General features: G+C 37.9%; 2 protein-coding genes and 1 long non-coding RNA gene across 14 annotated transcripts in view; 2 read left to right on the top strand and 1 right to left on the bottom strand.

The window, feature by feature from the left end:
- The first annotated feature begins 2,594 nt into the window (after positions 1-2,594).
- Positions 2,595-7,497, top strand: cd302 (CD302 molecule). 2 transcript variants are annotated; one of them, XR_006380259.1, is made up of 7 exons: positions 2,595-3,073; positions 4,143-4,268; positions 4,378-4,488; positions 5,183-5,362; positions 5,566-5,586; positions 5,695-5,950; positions 7,115-7,497. XR_006380259.1 is itself a non-coding variant. In XM_044218053.1 (6 exons), the coding sequence occupies exons 1-6, from the start codon at positions 2,983-2,985 to the stop codon at positions 5,895-5,897; spliced, it is 732 nt and encodes a 243-aa protein (XP_044073988.1). In that variant the 5' UTR covers positions 2,596-2,982; the 3' UTR covers positions 5,898-7,497. The 2 variants fall into 2 exon arrangements, 1 of the variants encoding a protein (XP_044073988.1); XM_044218053.1 differs by having other exon boundaries at positions 2,596-3,073; positions 5,695-7,497.
- Positions 7,023-13,579, bottom strand: LOC122886109. Of its 2 annotated transcripts, none has more exons than XR_006380260.1 (3): positions 13,365-13,579; positions 12,626-12,771; positions 7,023-11,153 (listed from the first exon to the last, which is right to left on the bottom strand). It is a non-coding gene; the product is annotated as an uncharacterized LOC122886109 (long non-coding RNA). The 2 variants fall into 2 exon arrangements; XR_006380261.1 differs by lacking the exon at positions 13,365-13,579 and adding an exon at positions 13,016-13,354.
- LOC122886104 (bromodomain adjacent to zinc finger domain protein 2B-like) overlaps positions 12,767-20,924 on the top strand; it is a 48,003-nt gene continuing 39,845 nt past the window's right edge. For 8 of the 10 annotated variants that reach the window (XM_044218042.1, XM_044218041.1, XM_044218039.1 and 5 more), the window contains exons 1-2: positions 12,767-12,949; positions 18,542-18,584. The gene's annotated coding sequence lies outside the window, so the exon portion shown is untranslated. Of the gene's footprint in view, positions 12,950-13,585; positions 13,632-18,541; positions 18,585-20,924 lie in introns of all 10 variants that reach the window. The other 2 variants (XM_044218038.1, XM_044218032.1) reach the window with 1 other exon arrangement.

The following is a 20,924-nucleotide window of genomic DNA, read 5'->3' as shown; positions in this document are numbered from 1 at the left end:
TTGCTGTCAGTTTTCTCACAGATAGCAGACTCCATTAATGTGACAATGACCATCTCCTACCTTACGCATACATTAACCAGTCTTTCAGATATTCACTCAGTGAATTAATGACACATTATTATCTCTTGCAGCTGGCTGGAAAACATTTTTCCATGAACTGAAAAGTCACCATGCATCAAGGGTGATGCTTTATAAAAGAATAAAATATATGACACGATATTCAGCACACACTAAACCTAAATAGCTATCCGAGAGTTCCAGTCATCTATGCTATCAATTATAATACATGAACTTAAGCTCAGCCTTGTCTCAGTACTGATAAAGGAAATGTTTACTGCAACCATATTCCTCTGAGCAAGATGTTAATATAGTTATAATATAGTTAATATAGTTGTACTGTAGCTATGTTGAGTTGGTCTACCAGTATTTACCCATAGGGTGAGGACCTGGTAGGGACTATATAAACACTGTCACATGGTATTGTTGACAACATGCGTGGCCTGGACAGGGTGAGTTACGGATATCAGGAGGTATGGGTAGGGTGGGTGGATGGGGCATCTGTGAGCAGGCCTTGCCATGGCAGATGGGTCCCCACGGTATCCTGCAGGGTGTTGTGCCACCCTACGGGAAGCCACCAGCTCCAGACGAGGAGCAAAACTCGCGCTCCAGCTGTCTGTGTTTGTGCCACCTGCGCCTACAAGCAATGGAGTTGAAACCCCCTCTCCCCTCTGAACGACAACCACTCTGCCCCTGAGGCTCTCTGCTGTCCACTCCCTCACCTGCTCAGGTAGGAAGCATCCTACATCCTTAGCTTAGGAAGAGGGAGCTGCTTTTTCCTGAACATTGATGTCCTAAAAAGGTAATTACTTATTGACTGTGATAATTCAGGCAGCACTATTGTTTTATTGCTGCACTATTTACTGGACCAGACTGACATTTGACTAGATATGTTAATAATGACAGAGTAGATACAGGAGAGTGGACATAACAATACAATATAATGCAATCCACTGCACTACCCCAGCAATAAATACAACCATTGCAAATCTTACAGTCTTCAGTTTTTGTTGAGACGATTGTAGGGAGCAGTTGATTCAACTCTGACAATTGATACCAATTGATAATGATACCTTAATTTGTCCAAAATAATAGAAACACTTAAGAATACAATGCAATATGATGCAATTTTATAGTTTAAGTTAGTTAAATATGTCTATCACCGTTTCCCAGAGTCCATATTGACTTGACTGACTAATGTCTTGTTCAACCAACAGTCCAAAACCCAAAGATATTCAGTTTACTATAAAGCAGAGAGACGCAGCAAATCCTCACATTTGAGAAGCTGGAACCAGAGAACGTTTTTGATTGATAAATGACTTTAACGATTAATCAATCATCTAAATTGCTGCCAATTAATTTTCTGTCACTCGACTAGTTGATTAATCAGCTTATTGTTTCCGGTGCTCATGTTGTTGTGTCAAACCCCTGTAGTTTTGGCTCTGTGTTGACAACGCAAAATACACTAACATAACAAATCTGAAATGAAATGTTTCAGAATAAATTGCACATTCATGTGTATATTTGAACTAATTTATCGTTTACAGATTAAAGGAACAGTTCACCCCCAAATTAAAAATACATATTTTCCTTTTACCTGTAGTGCTATTTATCCATCTAGATTGTTTTGGTGTGAGCTGCCACGTTTTGGAGATATCGGCCGACGAGATGTCTGCCTTTTTTTAATATAATGGAACTAGATGGCACTCAGCTTGTGGATTTGTTGTTTCAGTTTCATGTAGGAACCCTAACCCTTTTTTTTCTACCAATAGTTCTTACATGAAACTGCTTGTGTGTGGATTATCTTGAGTAACCAGGTCATGAATTCTGGAAAGAGACATTGCTGTTTTTCAAATGTTTTTTTTTTTTTTTTGGCACTTTGAGCCAAGTGCCATATAGTCCCATTTTATTCACAAAATGCTGACATCTCTACAAATAAATAACACTACAGGTGAGAGGAAAAATACATATTTTTGATTTTGGGGTGAACTGTCCCTTTGAGCTTCTTGTGGCATCATCTTGTTTTCAAGAGGGTCATTGGGTGGTACTACTAAAAACATACACACAAAAACATGACAAACAGTAAACAAAAAAAGCGTCTTTGTAAAAAGTGTCTTTATAAAAACACTCAAGTATATGGCTGCAACAACTGAACCAATAAACTGGGTAAGTAAAATGAATGCAATTAAAAATTTATATATACAAATGCAGTTTACTTCTGGCATATATTGACAGCAAATTACGAGCCTCATACATATCACAAAGATGGGTATAAGATGGACATTTGAATATTTACTGTTGTAAATACCATTCAAAGGTGGAAGATGGAATCTAGTAACCAATATCAGCATAATCCAAAATATTGAACCACAGCATCAGAAAATTAAGTCAATGATTACAATGGCAGCTTCCATAGAACATTTGAGTGTGTTAAAAACAGCTCGTCTTGTACAGTATCAGTATAAATCCGGAAACGTCATGCGGTCTGATGAACACTGTGCGTCCAGCGCCACCTAAAGGTTCCTGTGTGCAAAATAATGTGATCCTGGAGGGCTGTAGTTTCTGTTTCCATATTAACACGACGGCTGAATTACCAAGGAAGCTTTTCTAAACATTATCTTAAATTTATATTAATAGTCTACGATTTTTGTAATTAAATCGCAGATAATAGGGTTCAAATTGCTCTTGTTTTTTGTTGTTGTTGGCAGTTATGTCCAAGCAATGTAACAACAAGCAACATTAACTTGATTTAAACTTCCGTATGTGAAATCAGTGCAGACCTGTGGGTTTCCACTGTATTCACTAGTGTTTGTGAGCCGCTGTATGTGTGGGTGGGATTTCGCTCACGCTGCTTGCGGACACTAGTCGTGCAACAGTCAGAAAACTAGTTCGGTGCTTTTTTTTTTTTTTTTTGTCTTTGCTGTCATGGAGTCCCTGAAGAACAAACACCGTTCTCGATCTGTGTTCGTCTGTGTCTTTGTGTTGTGTGTCCAGCTGCAGCTGAGTTTGACGGCAGGTAAGCGTTTGATACTGAATCCTCGCTCGAAGCCACATTAACGGGATATCTTTTGCGGGCAAAGCTACGGTTGTACACAGACGTTGAATTTCGCATTGCGCAGGCCTGCGTTACAAAGTACCCTTAGCTCTGCGCTCTTTGCACTTTCTGTTTGTTTAGTGTAGGGTTTCTCTCGGGCAGGTAGACGTGTAAATGTATCACTGTTACCGAACCAACTTTCCTGAATGTCGACACTGTTGTTTTGCATATGGCAGCATTAACTTTTGAACTGAACACACTGTTCGTAGTAAACGTAACTAAGTTAAACGTTGTGTGCTACCCTGTTTTGCGAAACGCAAATAAAACATTAAAAATCAGTGTTTTCCCTCCTGGGCTGGGTGTATTGCATTGACAGCATTCTTTGGATTTTCCCTGAAGGTGTCTAATCATGGCTAATTTGCAAAAAAAAAAAAAAAAAAGTGACAAAATCCCATTACATAGACTATATTTTTAAACAGTAACTTTATGTGGAGCAATGGAGCCAATATAGTCATTTCATTGGATACACTAATTGGAATTGTAAGTTTATTACCAGGTAAAAATACTGCTGCAAAGATGAGATGCCTCAGATAAACTGGCAAAAGTCTGAGGGATGTGTGAGTTTTGAAACCTTGAGACAGACAGCAGAGCTCCATAGAGGGAAAATAATCTGATCCCAAATAACAGGTGCAGCAGTCAGAAAACTAGATGGGGAACAGTCTAGAAAATCAGGACAACATTTGCCAAACACAGACACAAACTGCACTGATAAAGAGGAACAGTGGTCACAAGTTGAAACTAACCAAACGGTGAGTTTCAACTGTACAGACATGTACAGTCTGTTGCTCGTTGTAGAATGGTATTAACTGGCATCCAACCAAACATGATGCAAAGTTGTTGCAGCATCTTAAAATGGTGATTTGGTTATATTTGTTTAGTCAGTCAAATTTAATAAGTTGCTTTGTTCATTTTCTTCCTGTAGCTTCTAAATTTAGAAAGGTCAGGTGCCAAATCTTTCCATTACCATGTTTTGTCCCATGATTTTCCTCAGACTGCCCTGCAGATGGACGCACCTGGGTGCCGTTTGAAGACAAATGTTACCACTTTGTCCACGGAGAAGAAGACAAAATCAAAAGCTACACTTTTGAGAGAGCGAAAACCCTCTGCCAGGGATTTGGTGCCTGAGACATTTTTATTTTCAAATATTTATATAAGACATAATGAAAAATGGACTGTATTCGCAGTGTGTGTGATTGTGTTGTCATACATTGCTATGCTTTTTCTAGATCTTTTGACCATCCAGAGCGCTGAGGAGAATGACTTCGTCATTAAATATAGCCCAGAGGTGTGGAAAGGCATTGTCAACGTGTGGCTGGGCATGTATTATGACACAAACAGTAAGTACCATGTGACCGGACAACTGTGAAAACATGCTGACTAACTTCCATAAGATAAAATCTGATTCTCTATGACAATCAAAAAGGAAAAAATACAACTTTTTACTATTGTTTGGAGGTAACTAGGTGAGAAAACAACACTGAATCTTAAAGGGTTTCATTTCAGATCTTTATTATACATACAATATATACATATATTAAGTGTCCTGTCTCAGCGTTAAAGTTTATTCTTGAACTTGGAAACAGTAGTTTGACAAAATAATCTTAACTCGTCTATTTTCTTGAACCACATGCTTGATTTAGAGAATAAGAAGTGCTGTCTATTAGCTTATCCCCTATTTTCTGCTAGTATGCCAACACTGACTCATCCTTGTCTTTAAATCCTGGCATAACTTCAGGAAATCCTGTTTTTTGATACAGTCATTGGAGACACTGTGGGGGAAGCTAAGCTACCAGAAACTCAGAATCACATTAGTGTGAACCCTGAGGAGGGAAAAGATGCACATCAATGATTTCTTTCAACATTATTTGTGTTGTAACACACTTGAGTGCAGTTTGTGCGAATGCTGGAGGACCATAGGCAAAGCAAAATGGACGCTATAATCCCACCATTACGTGGTTGACATTACCAGTTATAGTGGTTGGTATTCCCGCTGCCCGTCATGCTGGAGTACTGATTGGTGTATCTTGTCAGGTGACGACATGAAGTGGTTCGGCGACGATCCTGTGCGATTCACTAACTGGGAGGACAGCTCTCCATCAGACCTCATGCCCTTGGATACATGTGTGGCTCTGCACAGCAACACGGGAAAGTGGGAAAATGTCAGCTGTCTGGATGAAGTGGAGAATGGAGTGATCTGTGAGACAGCTCAGAGTAAGTATTTTTTTTAATGCAACATATATGTCAAAATGTCTTTTAGAACTGTTGATATGCTATTAATCTTCCAGAGTTTCTGAAAGTGACTGATCCATGAGTATGTAGCAAGGATTTTAGTTGATGTGGCTTCAAAAAATGTGGTTGGGATTGTTTTCCACTTGCATCACTGTGTTGTTATTTTGTTTTGTTTTTATTTTCAGAGGCAAAGGAAGCCAAGCAGAGTAAGTCGGCCTTAGAGCTATTTTTTTTTGCAGTTTCTTTACTTATTCCTCTGTGATTTTTGTGTTTATAGTAGTGACCTTCCTTGCATTGTTACTTGTCCTCCTCAGAACCCAGCGCACTGCTATCCACCCTTGTCATTCTCAGCGTGGTCGCTATAATGGGAGTCTCAGCAGTTATTTGGTTCCTGCACCAGAAGCACAATCTTGGCTCCACTATTCTCACGGCATTCGAGTACCACCCTCCGTTCCGAGTCCTGGACACAGACCAGTCCTGCCTGGTGGAAGCTGAGGAGACCGACAGCGTGCCATAGGAGAACTTTTTCTCCCTTCCACAATAGGAAGCACCAGGCCCCCTCCTCATTGGGTGGGTTGGTGTTCATGCAAAGAGAATTCCACTCTAAAAAACAGTTACAGAAGTAGTTTTGGGTTAACACATGTTGATGTCATGACTCAGAATAACATAGTGTGATTGTGAGAAAACTGACGCCAGGCTTACTCTAATACTAACCTCTCGCTGTGGCACATAAACATCTCACTACTTTTTTTTGTCACCTGCACTAACGAAGAATCATCTGTAATTTTTTCAGATTGGTGCATTTTCATTTTCATCAGGTTATTATCAGGCACTACACATTTCTTGGATAATTTTTGGGATTATTATTTTTCTTTTTGCATATTAAAAAAGTAATTTACTATTGCTCATTCAAATAGGGAGGGTTTAGATGAAGAGCAAAACTTTCATATTTTTGTGAGCAGACAGAAATTTCCTGTTACAGGGCTACACCAGCGATTTAGTATTGCATTCCCATAAACTTGGGGGACAAACAAGAGGGAGATTTAAATAAAAATGGTCAACTGATGCAGCAGAGAATGAGACATTGTGATTTTTAGTCCCTAAAATGGATGAAGCTCCAAAAATGCTGGATTCTACATTTCACATAATGCAACCAATCACGTTTCCACTTGACCCTCACTGCCTGGTAAATGCTCCACACCCCCCAGTTTGTAGCACAGGCTTTCTGTTATACATTAGTTGTCTGTAAGCCTGGTGACCTCATTTTCTCAGAAAGATCCCTCCAGAGCCACACTTGTTTATACAACCATGATGAGTAAACTGACCTTTTATGTGAAATTTATTGTTAAAATCAGAGGAGTGTCCCTTTTTAAGCAGTATTCAAAGAAACAGGAATTCTCAATCACAGGCTACCAAGGGCACATGTAAACAGCTTGATCCGAATAAGAGCCCAGCTACACTAGGAGCAATTGCCTTGTTACTCCATGCATGTAAATGCAGCCAGTGAGGTAGATTTGCACAGTCCATAAAGCAGATTATTTTCTAGGTAAAATATATTGAAATGGAAAGCCGTTCTAAACCAGTGCCACCAGAGAACGTCCTCACCGGTTTCCCTGCATTCTGTCCTGGGCTTTAGTTTTTATTGTGACAAGGTGTGAAACTAACCAAATATAGCCAGTAAAACCAGATGTAGTTAAAAATCGTGACACTGATCAAACTCTTTATTCATTCCAGGATATTTTCAAGCTGGCTATCATGAAAAGAATCTACATTCATGGTTCATCTGCCCTTTATGTACTTTTTACCTGATCAAAAGATACAATATGTATTTTTGGGGTTTCTGTTAAGTATTCCCTTGCTGCCCTATGAAATTCAATCTTGGCATTATCGTCGTTTTTATTTTTTAGAGAGTGGACATGATTTTAATGTTGGAAATAATAAATCCTCCTGTGACATTAAAGACAATCAAGATTTGGCTGTGGGATGGGTATATTGCAGAATTATGCCAAGAGGTACACATTTTCAACAGCATGTATGCTTTTGTGCAATATTTGAGATTAATTTGGCAGGATCTGAGCCCTTGTGTGTTTTTCATAATAAAGTATGTTTGACTGTAAGAAGGGCTTGTTTTTGCTTTATTGAACTGATCTGAGTCAGAAAGTTCTATTAGGCAGTAGCAGGAAGTATTTCTAGTAGTCTGCTGCCAGAAATATGTCGCCTTCCATCCTTGGGTTGTCCAGCAGTGTCACAAATTTGTAAGTCGAGAAAAAAGAATGACTTCTCTCCATTCTGTGTGATCTATATAGAACATTTCTGCTAAATATATATGTCGATGCATAATTGAGGAGAAAAGGATGAATTGGGACACTGAAATTGGGGATAGAGTCTAATTAGTTCTGAGAGGATATCTAAATCACTGTCATCTGAAAAGTGTCACTCCCTCCAAATGTCCAGTGGCTCTGTTGACATCTCAGCATGGGCCAAGATGAAGCAGAACTGAGAGAAGTCAGCAGGAAATCTCTTTTTTTTCCCTTCACATTCATGCACATCTAATTTTAGACTTCAAAAAATCTGTCATCTAACAAATTCTCTTTAAATCTTGGCTTCTTATGCCTCTTATTGTTGAGGACTTTCTCTTGATGTTTTTAACATCTAGTTATGAGTGATCAAAGGTATTTATGAACATTTATTGATGTAGCGCACTAAGAGAGAACCAAAACAATAACCTTTTCCTCCGAGCATTCCAGGCCATTTCTAGATTTGGCCACAAGGTGGGACAGTGAATCACATTTCTGTCAAGTCCCTTCCTTTGCAATGCAGGAAAGGGATTTTCTCCCACTAATTATTGAGGTCTGGAAACAAAGAAGCTTATCAGTTTGACACTTGTAAGAATATTTGTTGTTGGACAACAATCTGTAAGAACACTGATTTCTAAAAATGACACACCTGTTAAATATTCTAGGGTAAAATAAAGTCTAGAGGTAACAAATATCTTGAAACATGAACACAAAGTAAATAGGGTCGATGAAACACAAGATCCGATGTTAAGTTATAGAAAGCTTATCATGTCTCCACAAGCTGAGCTGAAAGTCTTCTTGATGATTAAGAAAGTCATGTAGTCTCGCTTTGGAAGCCAATAATTAACATGCTGTGCGAGATAAAAGTCCAAACAGCAGAATGGGACTGGAGAAGACCATGGCTGCAGTGTGGGGTACGGGACTGAAGCCATAGGAGCCGCGTGTGGGGTTGTGTGTGTGGTTGGAGATGTTAAACTGTTGCTTCTTTCAAGTTCTAGTTAAAATTTCCTCTTTATGTAAACTGGAGTAAAAGAGGCCTATTTTGTCAAAAATGCAAAAACCACAAAATGTATGTACAGATTGGCGCTTTAAAAATGACTTAATTGGTTAGATTTCAGCAGATATTTATTTTCAAAGCTCAAATTTAGAAGACCAAAGAGTGGTTCACGCTAATGAATATGCAACAAGTATAAGTTATGCAAGTATAATTTATTCGAGGTACAGTAGCTGATTGCTGTGAGTAAGCTTCCGTTTGAATGGACCTCTGAATGATACATTGAGAAAGCTTGGAGTGTGATTGTAAATGTTCCTTTCTTCACACAACAGTGTACATATTCTAGTCTGGTTCCTGGTCTCTTAATTACTGCCCTCATCTAAACATTTTTTAGCAATTCAAATAGAATTAGTTAAGATTAAATAATGATGTGAAAACAAAACGGCAATTCAGTCTGATTATCAGACTGTATAAGGTCTGCTGAGTCTGCACACATTTGTAATGCTGCAGAAAAGTTAAGCTCCTGTTTGTCACTAGTTACAACAGAGAAAAACATGTATTGGCATGCAGAGGGCATAATTATGATAATTTATTGTAACACTAATATACTGAAAAGCCTCATTTGATTTTTTGGAAATAATGGGGTTGAATTTAATTTATGATAAAACTTTTGAGGCATAACCATTTATTTTTTGCAAACAGATTTCAACTTAAGTGATTTATGCTGTTACATCCCTAAAACCGTCTTTTCTGTTTAACTGGGATGTATGTATTTTATTATCGCAGCGGGGCTGTTGTCTCATTACAATGGCTGTAATGGCCTATTTTCGCTCAAATAATAGCAGATGAATTTCATTCACACATCTGCCACACCACTGCTTGAAGCAGGAAGAGGTCTACGCTGACCCAGAATGACTAATTAAAATGGACATCGGCATGCATGAATAAGATATGACATACAGTAGTGTGACAGATGGAATGAAAATTAGTGCCACGCTGGATCACAAGACAGTTCATCAAGCCTGTGAATTATCATGTTATGTGTCAATAAAACACAATACAGAACACAAAACAACCCCTTGGCTTGCTCATAGACTTCACAATGTCTTAAACTTGTAAATACATAAGAAACAGTACTGACTCTGGTCTTTGTGTAAATACAAAAGCCAGGGTCAAAGTCAGTCAGAACTCCTTCCTGCCTTTCCGGTTTCACATCTCTTTTTCTCAGGATTCTACCACATTTGAGTTATTTCTATTCAGCTCATCCTCTATTCATGTTCCAGTCTTTCCTGGGAAAGGTGTCTGTACACAGAAGGGTAGAGCATCTGTTTCTCATGTCCTGGAAGTCTCGTGTTTCTCCCCCATTCACTATCCTGGAGCATGCTCCAATTAACAGAGGAAAACAAAGGCCACTATTTATATGATTGCTCTCTGACCAGCCATGCTAGAACAGTAGTATACTCTATTTTATGTCAAGCCATGCCATACTACACTTCTTTACCATCTATAGGGCTACCGTAATCTTAGTTACGTTACAGTTTGGATGTGTAAAATGAATGTTTTTAATATATAGAATGTCACATATTTACATGTGTTTGATGCAAAATGAATGCATAAACTAACTTTACAGGTTTACATTTTTATATCTGACAACTCACATGGTGTGGCAGATTTTTGGGATTGGTTAGCTCAGAACTGTTGAAAACAGTGTATTAGAGCCTAAAGTTTAAACTGCGTATTCCACACACAAACAATCACAAACACACACACAGATGCAAACTTAAGTGATAAATGTACCCAGTTTTTTTTAGCTCAGACACTGTGCCATTTTCTAAATCAAATGCATGTGCAGTGCTGGAAGGCTTTGGTGTTAAAGGGATCAGAGCATTGTGTGCTGACATAATTAAAATCTGTATTATTTAAATATGTCAGTGCAAAAAAAAATAAAAATCAATGACAGTGAGTCTAAACCCTGTGCCTTTACTGAGGGTATACTGAGCTTTCTCTGGACTGATAGAAAAATAATAATTAAAAACAAAAGTACCATCTTAATTTGTTTTCCATCAGTCTCTAGAGAGATCATCTTTGCTGTGTCTTTGGTATCTCATTATACTTTCTAATCAAGACTCTTTAAAAATCCCTTTAAAAGGGGACAGACTGTTTGCCCTTCCCCCAGCTTGCTGCTGCATTGCAGCCATCGACTGCGATTTATTATGTTACAAATGACCAAGGTAGGCTGACATTTTGATTGTACAATGTGAAAAACCATGGCCGGAAAAGGCTTTCTAAAGTGACGCTGCTCTGATCTCTCCCATCGCTCATTCTCTCTAATGAAGAGTGTCCAATACAATTAAAAACCCAGGTATCCTGTAGCTCGGCTGACAAATTTATCACATCTTTTTTTCCTCCCTCACCATGTGTGTTCATCCAGCCAGGCATGTGTTTCACTCAGTCCAGTCAGTAGCTCCTGTGACTGCAGCATCTAAAAATGACAGAGAATTAGGGGGGAGAAAAATCAATGAGCACAAGCAAATAAACCTGCTCTCAATTACAAATACTGATCAAGGATTTTCTCTACACCTTTAATTTAAACGTGCCCTTGTGCCTTAATTACTCTATCCAACTAGCTCAACTCCATGTACAGTACAGTGTGCTTGGGCACTAACATCTTCTTTCAAAAAAAGACAACATGGTGCAACATACCGTAATTGCAAGACGTGACAAATAAAACACCAAAATCTCATTACCTTGACTCTAACCTCCCAGAAAAAGCAAATGTTGATCTTACTCTGCAACAATTCATTACAAAGTTATTTATAATTTGTGACATTTAAACACTGGATCGACAGCACTACATCAGTGATACATTTTCATACTGTTACATTGTTTTAATTAAACTGTGTTGTAAATGTTCGCTGTTGAGGTTAATGATAAAATATTCCCCATTTCCTGTTGCAGATTGTATGCTTGCTTGATTATCATTTAAAAAAATAAAGGCAGATGGTAGTCCTTGTCAGACTGGAGTCAATTTATTGCATTATTTATTTATAATTTCAAAACATATAATCAGCAAAACATTAATGTCTTGTTGATAGTTTCTCCATGACATCTTGAGCATCATTTGGTCCTTGTCTGAACTGAGCAGTCCACACTTCCAGACAATTTTAACAAGTCTGGAAAAGGGAAAATATAATTGACATTGATACCTACCATCCCTTAAATAAAGAGTTTGAATTTACTTATTGCTATCACTTTTTGTTCTTACTGTTATTGCATTTACTTTTTTTTTTAAATGTTGATCTTTTATTGTGTTTGTTGTCTGTTTTGAGGTGTCTGTTTTTGCCATGCTGCAATCCAAATGTTGCTTGTGGGACAATACGACTGAAATTAACTGAACTGTTACACAAACTAAAGCACCATCAAATCTTAAAAAAAAGACTTTCAGATATTACACAACATTCTATGCTCACTGTCACTGTCAGCAAGACTTTGATATTAGACAAGATATTTCCCGCATCCTTTGGGTTATTAATTACAGAACAAACTAGAGAGTGTGTGCAGTATAATCTACCACCAAATGCAATAGGCAGTCTGTTGTCCTTAAACCTTATTTTGTCCTTTTTTGAATTTAAAAATAAAATAATCAATATTACACAAAGCCATTGGTGACTTGTGAAAATGTGTAGCATCTGAAAATTTGAAAAACAGTTGGAGGCTTCAAATCAAGGATGTGTTGGAAATTGAAAAGCTCCTGAAACATATATAACTGTTAAGGACTTTACCCACCTTCATACATGCAGGTCATATGCAGTCTAGAGTAATAAGCAGTACATGGTTGTCGTAATAATAAATCATTAATCAATACCGTTTTGGTAAAGCCTGTATCATCATTTAATTTATGGTATAATTTTTTACATTGGTGGCAACATATAGAGGCACCTCATGTTTTCCCACCTTACAGATGTGTTAAGTGAAATCGCAGATAGTTTGTGCACTCGCTGGCTGCAGTTTTGAGAACAAAAGTTTGCATTGTAGAAGCCTTGAGCTGACGTCACTTCTCTTGAGTTGCTTGGAGTGAAACGGAGGAGAGTCTCTTCAATCTGCGATTAGAGACCAACACATTCAGTCACACACACTCCAAGTCCGGAATCAATTACTGACCAAGCCTCCATACATCTCTTTCAACATCCTTCAAACAGCGCATAAACTGGGAAGTAAATTAACAGTGTTTTTCCATGTCGCTTTTTTAAAAGAAATACACCGATTTTCGACGATAAGGTGAGTTTAATTGTCTGTGTTTAGCCTTCGGGAGTTTGCAACCTTAGGTCGCTAGGTATTACTCACCAACGTACGTTCAGTAATGTTATTTCACGAATTTCTGTCACCGGGGCTAACAGCTAAGCTAACGTTCTTTTGCTAAACCGGTAGCATCCTTTCCCTACACTTGCCTCATTGAAGCGTTATCCGCTCCGTGAGTTCAACACGGCGATAAAAAAAAAAAAGTTAATGTCAAAGTAGATGCAGCGTTTTCGGATAAACTTTGTTCAGAATATAACTGTCGTCATGGTGAAATTGTAACTTGGTCGTAAGAAGAGTGTTCTGACATATAAGAGTTGAGCAACTAACGTTAACATGTCACCGGAACGTTACTTGGCACAGACAGGCAGTGCTCTTCAGTCTTGTCATTAGCTACCTTGCAGCATGGATCTTGTCTTTGTTGCCAGCTGGTCCACTCTGCGGATCCACCGTTTGTCCAGAAACGTCAATGGACGGATGATGAAAACATGTACACAAGTTAGCTTGTCAAAATAATAGTTTTTTGTTGTTTTTTTAGCTCACAACACGCCTCATGTAGGAGTGTATCATATAAAAGTAGTGTCTGGCTGCCAGTGTAATGCTTGTTGTGGTTTTAAGCTTCGTGTGACAACATGGAATAATCAAACAACTGGATATAATACAGGTGGGTTTTATTAATGTTTTAGCGTCTTCGTCTTTCCTAACATTTAATTATGTGTTATAAGTGTTAGAGCCGGGGGCTGCCCGCTGGTGTCGTCTCCCCCCTCTATCTTCTCTTTTTGTTGCTTCCTCTTAAAGGAGAGCGCAGCTAATGCAGCAGCTGCGGTCTGGCTGAAATTTACCCTTTGAGAGTATGACAATACCCTCCATTTTTCTGCTTTCATATTAACAACAAGGCATTCGCCATCTTGGGGTATTTAAATTAGCAGGGTCTATGTAAACGGGTTTACCCGCAACAAAGTTATGAAACTTTGGAGGAGAAAAGATCTGAATGATACAACCTTTATTTATACTGAATTAAAATTGAAAGCAGTATCTTAATCACACACATGAAATAGGTTTTGGAGTTCTGTGGAGTTTGATTTAAGTGGGATTTCAACACTGATTGGTTATGTTATGAAACTGCAGTCGAACCACTTTAATCTTCCTGTGATGACATGTCACACATATGTTTTAGCCCCAGAAATTCAGTTTTAAACCTTGTAGTGACTGTCATAATCTGGGTGCCACAAACTCAAACTAGGCCTACCTTTCAATGCAGAAATCAGGGCTGTGGGCCTACTTAGCTTATGCTAAATTTTAAGAAACCTTAAAAAATTTATTTGAATGACATACAGTACCTTTTTCTGTCCATTCTGAACACACACAGGCCACAGATGTTCAAACTAGAAAACGTTTTACTACAAGTCTACAGAATGTTACAAACTATTGCAACTGAAATAAGACCATGATTAAGATAAGCCAACATCAATAAGTCTTTCTCACAGAAGACATCTTGACTTGTCATAGTAGGAAAAGCACAGGTGTTACTAATAATATTAATGATGGCTCCGTTTTATTCAAGTGTCCAAGTAAGGCATGACAGTGTTACAGCGAGCCATCATTCACAATACCAGGACCCTGAAAGAGAAGCAGCTAAATGGAATTCAGCCATCATTAATTGTATTATTTACATCTGTGATTTTCCTACTGTGACATGTCATAATGTCTTTTGTGAAAAAGGCCTGTGGATTGTTAGAACCTGAACAAGATCTTTTAATTAACTTGTAATAGGCCCTTTCAAACTTTTTCATGACGGCCTCATCAACCACACGTCATATACGGGAGTACGTGGCGCACCTTGATTTGTAAACAATTGTGCTCATAGAGATTATTTTTATGTAAATTTAACTAGCGTCATTTAGTTTGTTTCAGCAGGCATCTTTTGTTTGCTGCAAAGCAAAGTGGAGCTGATTTGTCCTCACAGATATAATTGATAGTAATGAAACAGTCCTAAGAGAAATGGCAGTAAACATGATTCCTGGTAAAGTCCATTATTTAAATGGCTTCAGTAGCCAAGACAGCAAGATAAATCAGATCACATCCTTGATGTGTTATGCATGCATCCAGTAAATGCCAATGAATCAAAACACAGGTAGAAGGTCACTAAATTTGCCTCATATTTATTCAGAGCATGTCCTTGAAAACCTTTGCAGAGAGAACAATGTTGAAGTGCTGTGTACTAAGATTCTAATATGAGCTTTTAACATTGAGAAATCAAAAGAGTCAGCAACTTGGATTTGAATTTTAAAAATATTGCAGGGTTTTGTTCTTCCAGTAGCTAAAAACGAATGTAGCTCATGGTTGCTGAATTGCTTAAATGAGCACTTTTAAATGTTAGCAGCCAAATTAAAAAATATCTTCAGCTTAATGATTTTTTTCAGATTTCAGATTCACTTGATTCCAAATTATTTATTGTATAAACTTAAAATAACTACCTTTCACAGGTTTTACAGCTTACTATAAATGTATAGACTTTAAATTCTATTAGCAACACACCACACAGTATTTCAGCCCTGTTAGATTTTTGTGCCTGAGGTCATGACCTACAGTAGCGTAGATTCAGTCGTCTAATATGTCATGTTTCCTGGGTTACTAGGTTGTGTTAGATGTAGCCAGATTTGTGTTTTTCTTTTGCTGAATTGGTCACAGAGCTCACCATTTCAAGTGGTGATCACATTAAACATTTCTGTAGCCCCTCTTGGTATGTCCTCACAGAATATGAGAAGGGTCCTTTGAAAGGGCCAAAGGAAATAAAGCAGGACTGCTAATAATTGTGTTTTCACCCATTTTCACCCTGTTTCTTCTACTCTTACCCTTTCCTCAAGTCACACTCATTAATCAAAGGTGCTGGTCTCCTGCTGAGAGCTGAGCAGGTTCATCAATTTGGCAGCCAGCTTGCTGTAAGGAACAGTGCAGAGGCTCTTAACACACAAGCATAAATAAATCTATGGTCTTTATGTGCAAGCCCTGAAGGTTAATACTGTATAATTCAATATACCCTCTTTGTCTGTTGTGATTGATGTTTTTAAACATGTAAGGCTTAACGCGAGTCCCTTTTTGTAGGTCAGTGTTGACACTCTATGATTGGGTGAGCTTGGGGGGGAGCAGCACGAGGGAGGTGGATTATTAAGAATATGTCAGGGAGATTACTCTTTTTCACTCCTCTTTCTGGTCTATTTTCTCTCTGCCTGGAGATGCTTGTCGCAGTGCTTTATTTGAACCAATGATGCTTCTGAGATTGAAGTCTCCCTGCTGTGTTAATGGGGCTGATGCTTAAAATGCTAGTGGTCTGGTCTATTTGTTTAGTATTTATTTGCCTCCTTTGCTGCAGGTAATGCAGGCCAGATAAGAATGAATGACTCCATATTCATAATTCTTAGTCAGATAGTTACAGGACTAATACAGACCTTTTGTCCAGTTTCTGTTGTCAACCCTTCCACTCTCACACAAAGACTGTGCCTCAGCAGCCCCCTTTTTATTGATCCTCATGAATTTAAAATCTGGTCACTGCTGCCACAAACACTTCTCACCGCTGTGCTAATCATGCTGCAGCAGCCACATTTTAAAATATTTAATTTTTACTCAACATTGTCTGGCCTGATAAGAGACGGGAGAAAATAAATGTATCCCTAAAACTGTCAGCAAAGGCCAAAATCTAAGGCTTAGTGAACCTCACTGACTAAATTCTTTCCTCACCATAATGAGACATTGCTCATGAGAGTATTGCAACTCTGTCTCTTACTTAAAAAGAATTGCACATTCTTATTTTGAAGACACAATAAAGGTACACATCTTACCACTCATTATATGATGTACAACTTTAAACAAACTTTTTCCTTTTATTGAAATTCTCTTAAGTGTTTCAGCTGAGTGGTTCAAAAACCAAACAAACCAACACCCAAATGCAGAATGGATGAGCTACAGCAAGCTCAGCTTAGTTCATTTGAGTTAAATTAGTTTCTTACTTTTTGGTAGTGGGTAATGGTTAACTATTACTACAAAGTTCTTGCTCACCAGAAAGTCTTATTGACAGTTGAATCAGATTAGTCAGATCAGTCACTGTCTGCCTTTTGTACTCAGTTAACACTGTTTTGGTCCTCATACCTTCATCAGGTAAAGTGAGTACAAGTGACTGACAGTGTGCAGGATCTTTTGTTTTCTTCGCAGTAGTGGATAGTGAATGGTGTTTGTTTGTCATTAGTATAAGACTTTTAATCTCTTGTATTTTCCGTAGTTGGATTTGAATTCATTTAAATATGTACCTGTCAAAAGAAAACCTCAGGGGAAGGCTTGGCCTGGCATCTATCTTTTGTTCTTATTTCTAGCAGCAAGCTTGATTTATGTAACCTGATCATAATCATAAAATTCCCATTTCAGTAGGATTGTGGATATTCAGAACAGTTCTCTTACCAAGAAAAATAAAGTGCTGTTGTTTTCTTTTAATTACTATGTGAATAAAACCTTTATTTTTTGCCCGTTAGGATGGAAGCTTGCTCCTTTTGATACTATTAGTTGGCTTTCAGCCATTTTTAAACAAACTATGAGGATAATGTCACAGCCTTCAGATGTTAAAAATCAAACACAGATGCAAATAGTCTAACCTGACAAATGAGGACTATCCTTTTTTCCTTTTCCAATAGTAATATCCCAAAGAGGACTGTTTTTAGAGAGGGGTGGTGTAGAGATAATTTAAAGGGAAAAACTGGGTGGTTTTACAGTAAGATAATTTGCAGCTTCTCTGTTTATCATACTCATGCTAAGTGATACTATAGAAGTTAAGAACCCTTAGTGATTGTTATTGATGGTTGTTCTATGGTATTTTCAATGCTTAGGCTTAATTTAGTTCAGAGTTACTATACAGGACCAGGACTTCAATACTTCTATGGTTGTAGAGACACCTTAGACTCAGTGATTTTGAGTGACATATGCTGGTTTAGACTCCCATTTCATTTACATTCCAAACAAAACGAACCAAGATGGTAATGCATAAATAGCATACATGTGGTGGCTGGTCAGAAATGTTTGCAGTGCCTAACGTAGGTGTCATTTTATAAAATCTCTTGACTATGAGAGCAGCGTTGTCAGAGGATGAAAATTAGGGATAAACATTGCTTTATCTGTGCAAATTTTCAAACAGAAATTTCACTAGAAGGGGTAGACTTTGAAGCTTGGTACTTGAGCATTTTTCAGAAAAGGATGTTTCAGTTTCTGCTCAAAATTAGACATTTATTTGTTACAGTTTCCTAAGGTCATTGGATTTCTGCAAAATCAAAATGTTGCTACTCTTGTTATACAATAAACTATAATCCAATTTCTCTCAAGTGTTTTTGTCATGTCCCATTGCTCTGTGTTGTCTTTTGGAGCAGGAGTTTGATTTTCTGCTGATGTTTAGAATGAATAACTCATCTCCCTGTGGGTCCATATTACCATTTTTATTTAATTTTTCATGGAGCTTTCAGATAGGAACGATGTTGAATGAGTAAATCAATAAAATCAAGCAATAAATCTGACTGCTGTTGTCTCATGTTTCAGGTGCAGGGCAGTGATGTCACAGAACTGAGGACAGTCTCATACAGTAAGTGTTTGGTTGCATCAGCTACCCATTGTCCATCTCTGCCAGTATGCTCTTTGAAGTGCCTCTTTTGATTTTGTATAGGAATTTAACAAACCTATGCTTTGTTAAATTGGAAAAAGTAACATGCTAAGTATGAATGGAAACGCAGGTCTAAGCGGAACACCTAATTTAAAGTATTATTTAGGTTTAGGATTAGAATTTTCCAATTAGGTTGAGATTTAACAAAGTCCTCCTTTATGAAATTAGTTTGTGCTGCATTACACTTTGCTCTCATTTTGTGTGTATCTAATTAATTCCCTGTCTTTCTTAGAATTAGAGTGTTAAGGCTTCAGAACATATTTAAATCTCTTAGGGGAGAAAAGAAAACTTTTTTGACTATGGGGTATATTAAGATAAATTACTCTGAGTCAGACAGGGGTAATTGGTGGGGTTGGAGCTATTGTTTGGCTTTGTTTTAAACTTTAATTTGGGCTACTCTGCATACACAGATGTTTTCTGGCTGCTATTAAAAAATGAATTGTTGCCCCAAGACAGAGGTCAAATTCAGTTCCCTTCAGCCTGAGCTAAACTCTATCAGAAAGTGTGACAGCTTGTTTTTCTCTGACAGTAGTACTTGCTGCCAAATTATGAGAGAGGTAATTTGCAGTCTTGCAAGTGCAGTTAATTTTTCTCTGTTGTACATGCTCCATTGTGGAGTAGGCATGAATTGATGAGAGGTATTTATTACGAAACAGTTTTTCCAAGCAGTGAATATATGAGGCCAGTTGCACTTGGTTCTCACTCTAAATCAACAATTTCAAAGCAGACAAACTTTAAATGGAATTGATATTGTGTTTCATCAATGAGAAATATTTTCAGTCTTTTAATTGTAATGTTAAATTGGTGGCTAATCAGGTATAGTTCAATGATCAATGCTACTGTTTATGGTAGGATGTGTGCTCACATTTACCAAGGTTTAAATCCTACCAAAGTTTTCCCTCTTGTCTTTGCTACTCTGACTCCTTTTGTGCTTCCCTCCTCTTTCAACATTTAGTAAAATCCTAAAGGTGAGTGGAACTGCTCACTTAACCTTTTATGAACCAAAGAATGCTGAAATCATGCCATGAAATTTATGACATGTACATGGCCACCTCTGGATCTAGAGGAAAAAGTCTCCTACTGTTTATGTGACTGACCCTGGAAAGAGACAGGTCATCTGTAGCGCCACTGTAGACAAGCTGAGTTGAAATGGCGCTGGCAAAATGAGCCTCGCCACAGGAATCACATCATCTCTAAACCTGAGCACTCTCCCTTTCATCTGTGTGTGTAGTAGAAGCCCTCAAGGATTTATTACAGCAGTTATGCGTAACCTTCAGTTTACCTACACGGCCCAACTGTAAGTTTCAGTACAGCTGCCAGGTTGGCAAGTTATAGCCAGCCATTGCTTTTGGTTGCCGGAAGCTGACACAATGGTTGCTGTATATTAATTTCACAGTCCTGATATGTCATTAATATGAGTCATAAACACATGTTTTATTAATGGATGATAAAGGTTTCAAGAATGGTGAAACATATTTCCCATAAAATTTAATTCTTTTTTTCTCTCTCTCTCTGTGTCATACATGTACACATTCACACACAAAACCATGCTTACTCATACAGTGTATATGTATACAGCATCAGATCAGGTCTGATCAGTATAATTGGTTTGTCGGTTGTGTTGAGTGAGGTCTGGCTGAAAAACAGCTCTTTGTTTATTAGAATGTAGTAAGCAGTGGTTTTGAAAAGTTGAGCGACTATGTTCATATTTTGACGTTCGTGTACATTGTGCATCTGTGCAGCGATCTCTGACTCTGATTGCTTTGTTTAAGCTGCACTTTCCTGTTTATCAGTTTGATGAAAGTTTACTTTTCTTTATGGGTAGTTGAAATTTGGTTGCCCGGTCGAACTGGGCAAAGCCCATCCTTCCTCTGCTGAAGGAGAAAGAGTAAAAGAAGAAAAGGAAACAAATTAAGAAAGAATTGGTGAACAGAGCAATGTAGAAAAGGATTAGAAATAACTGAGAGGTGATATTATTCCAACAATTGATCCCTACCTGATTTTTACAAGAATCTGTCTTTTTTTTTAGTCCAACCCTCCCCAGCACTGTTTCAAATCAATCCACAAAAAGAGGCAGGAACATGTATAAAGAGAGACCTAGACTAACTTTAAGCAAGCAAAAAAAAATTTAATCGGCACTTCAGTGATGTTATGTGTTGGCAGCTGCTTTATAGTAAAAGCCAGGCAGTGCTGGTATTCATTTTTATACCACTTTAACACAATAGAGATACAAAGCACACAAAGGGCATGTCTGGCTCCAGA

Source organism: Siniperca chuatsi, linkage group LG12 (assembly GCF_020085105.1).
Source record: "Siniperca chuatsi isolate FFG_IHB_CAS linkage group LG12, ASM2008510v1, whole genome shotgun sequence".
Taxonomy (NCBI): Eukaryota; Metazoa; Chordata; class Actinopteri; order Centrarchiformes; family Sinipercidae; genus Siniperca; species Siniperca chuatsi.
Note: the sequence above shows the minus strand (reverse complement) of the source record. Positions and strands in the feature narration are given on the sequence as shown.

What these genes read in the sequence shown, in the direction of transcription:
- cd302 (XM_044218053.1), top strand. Translation starts at nt 2,983, where the DNA reads ATGGAGTCCCTGAAGAACAAACACCGTTCTCGATCTGTGTTCGTCTGT. An exon ending in GATCTGTGAGACAGCTCAGA is followed by an intron (nt 5,363 to 5,565) that starts GTAAGTATTTTT and finishes TTTTATTTTCAG; the next exon opens with AGGCAAAGGAAGCCAAGCAG. An exon ending in GGCAAAGGAAGCCAAGCAGA is followed by an intron (nt 5,587 to 5,694) that starts GTAAGTCGGCCT and finishes TGTCCTCCTCAG; the next exon opens with AACCCAGCGCACTGCTATCC.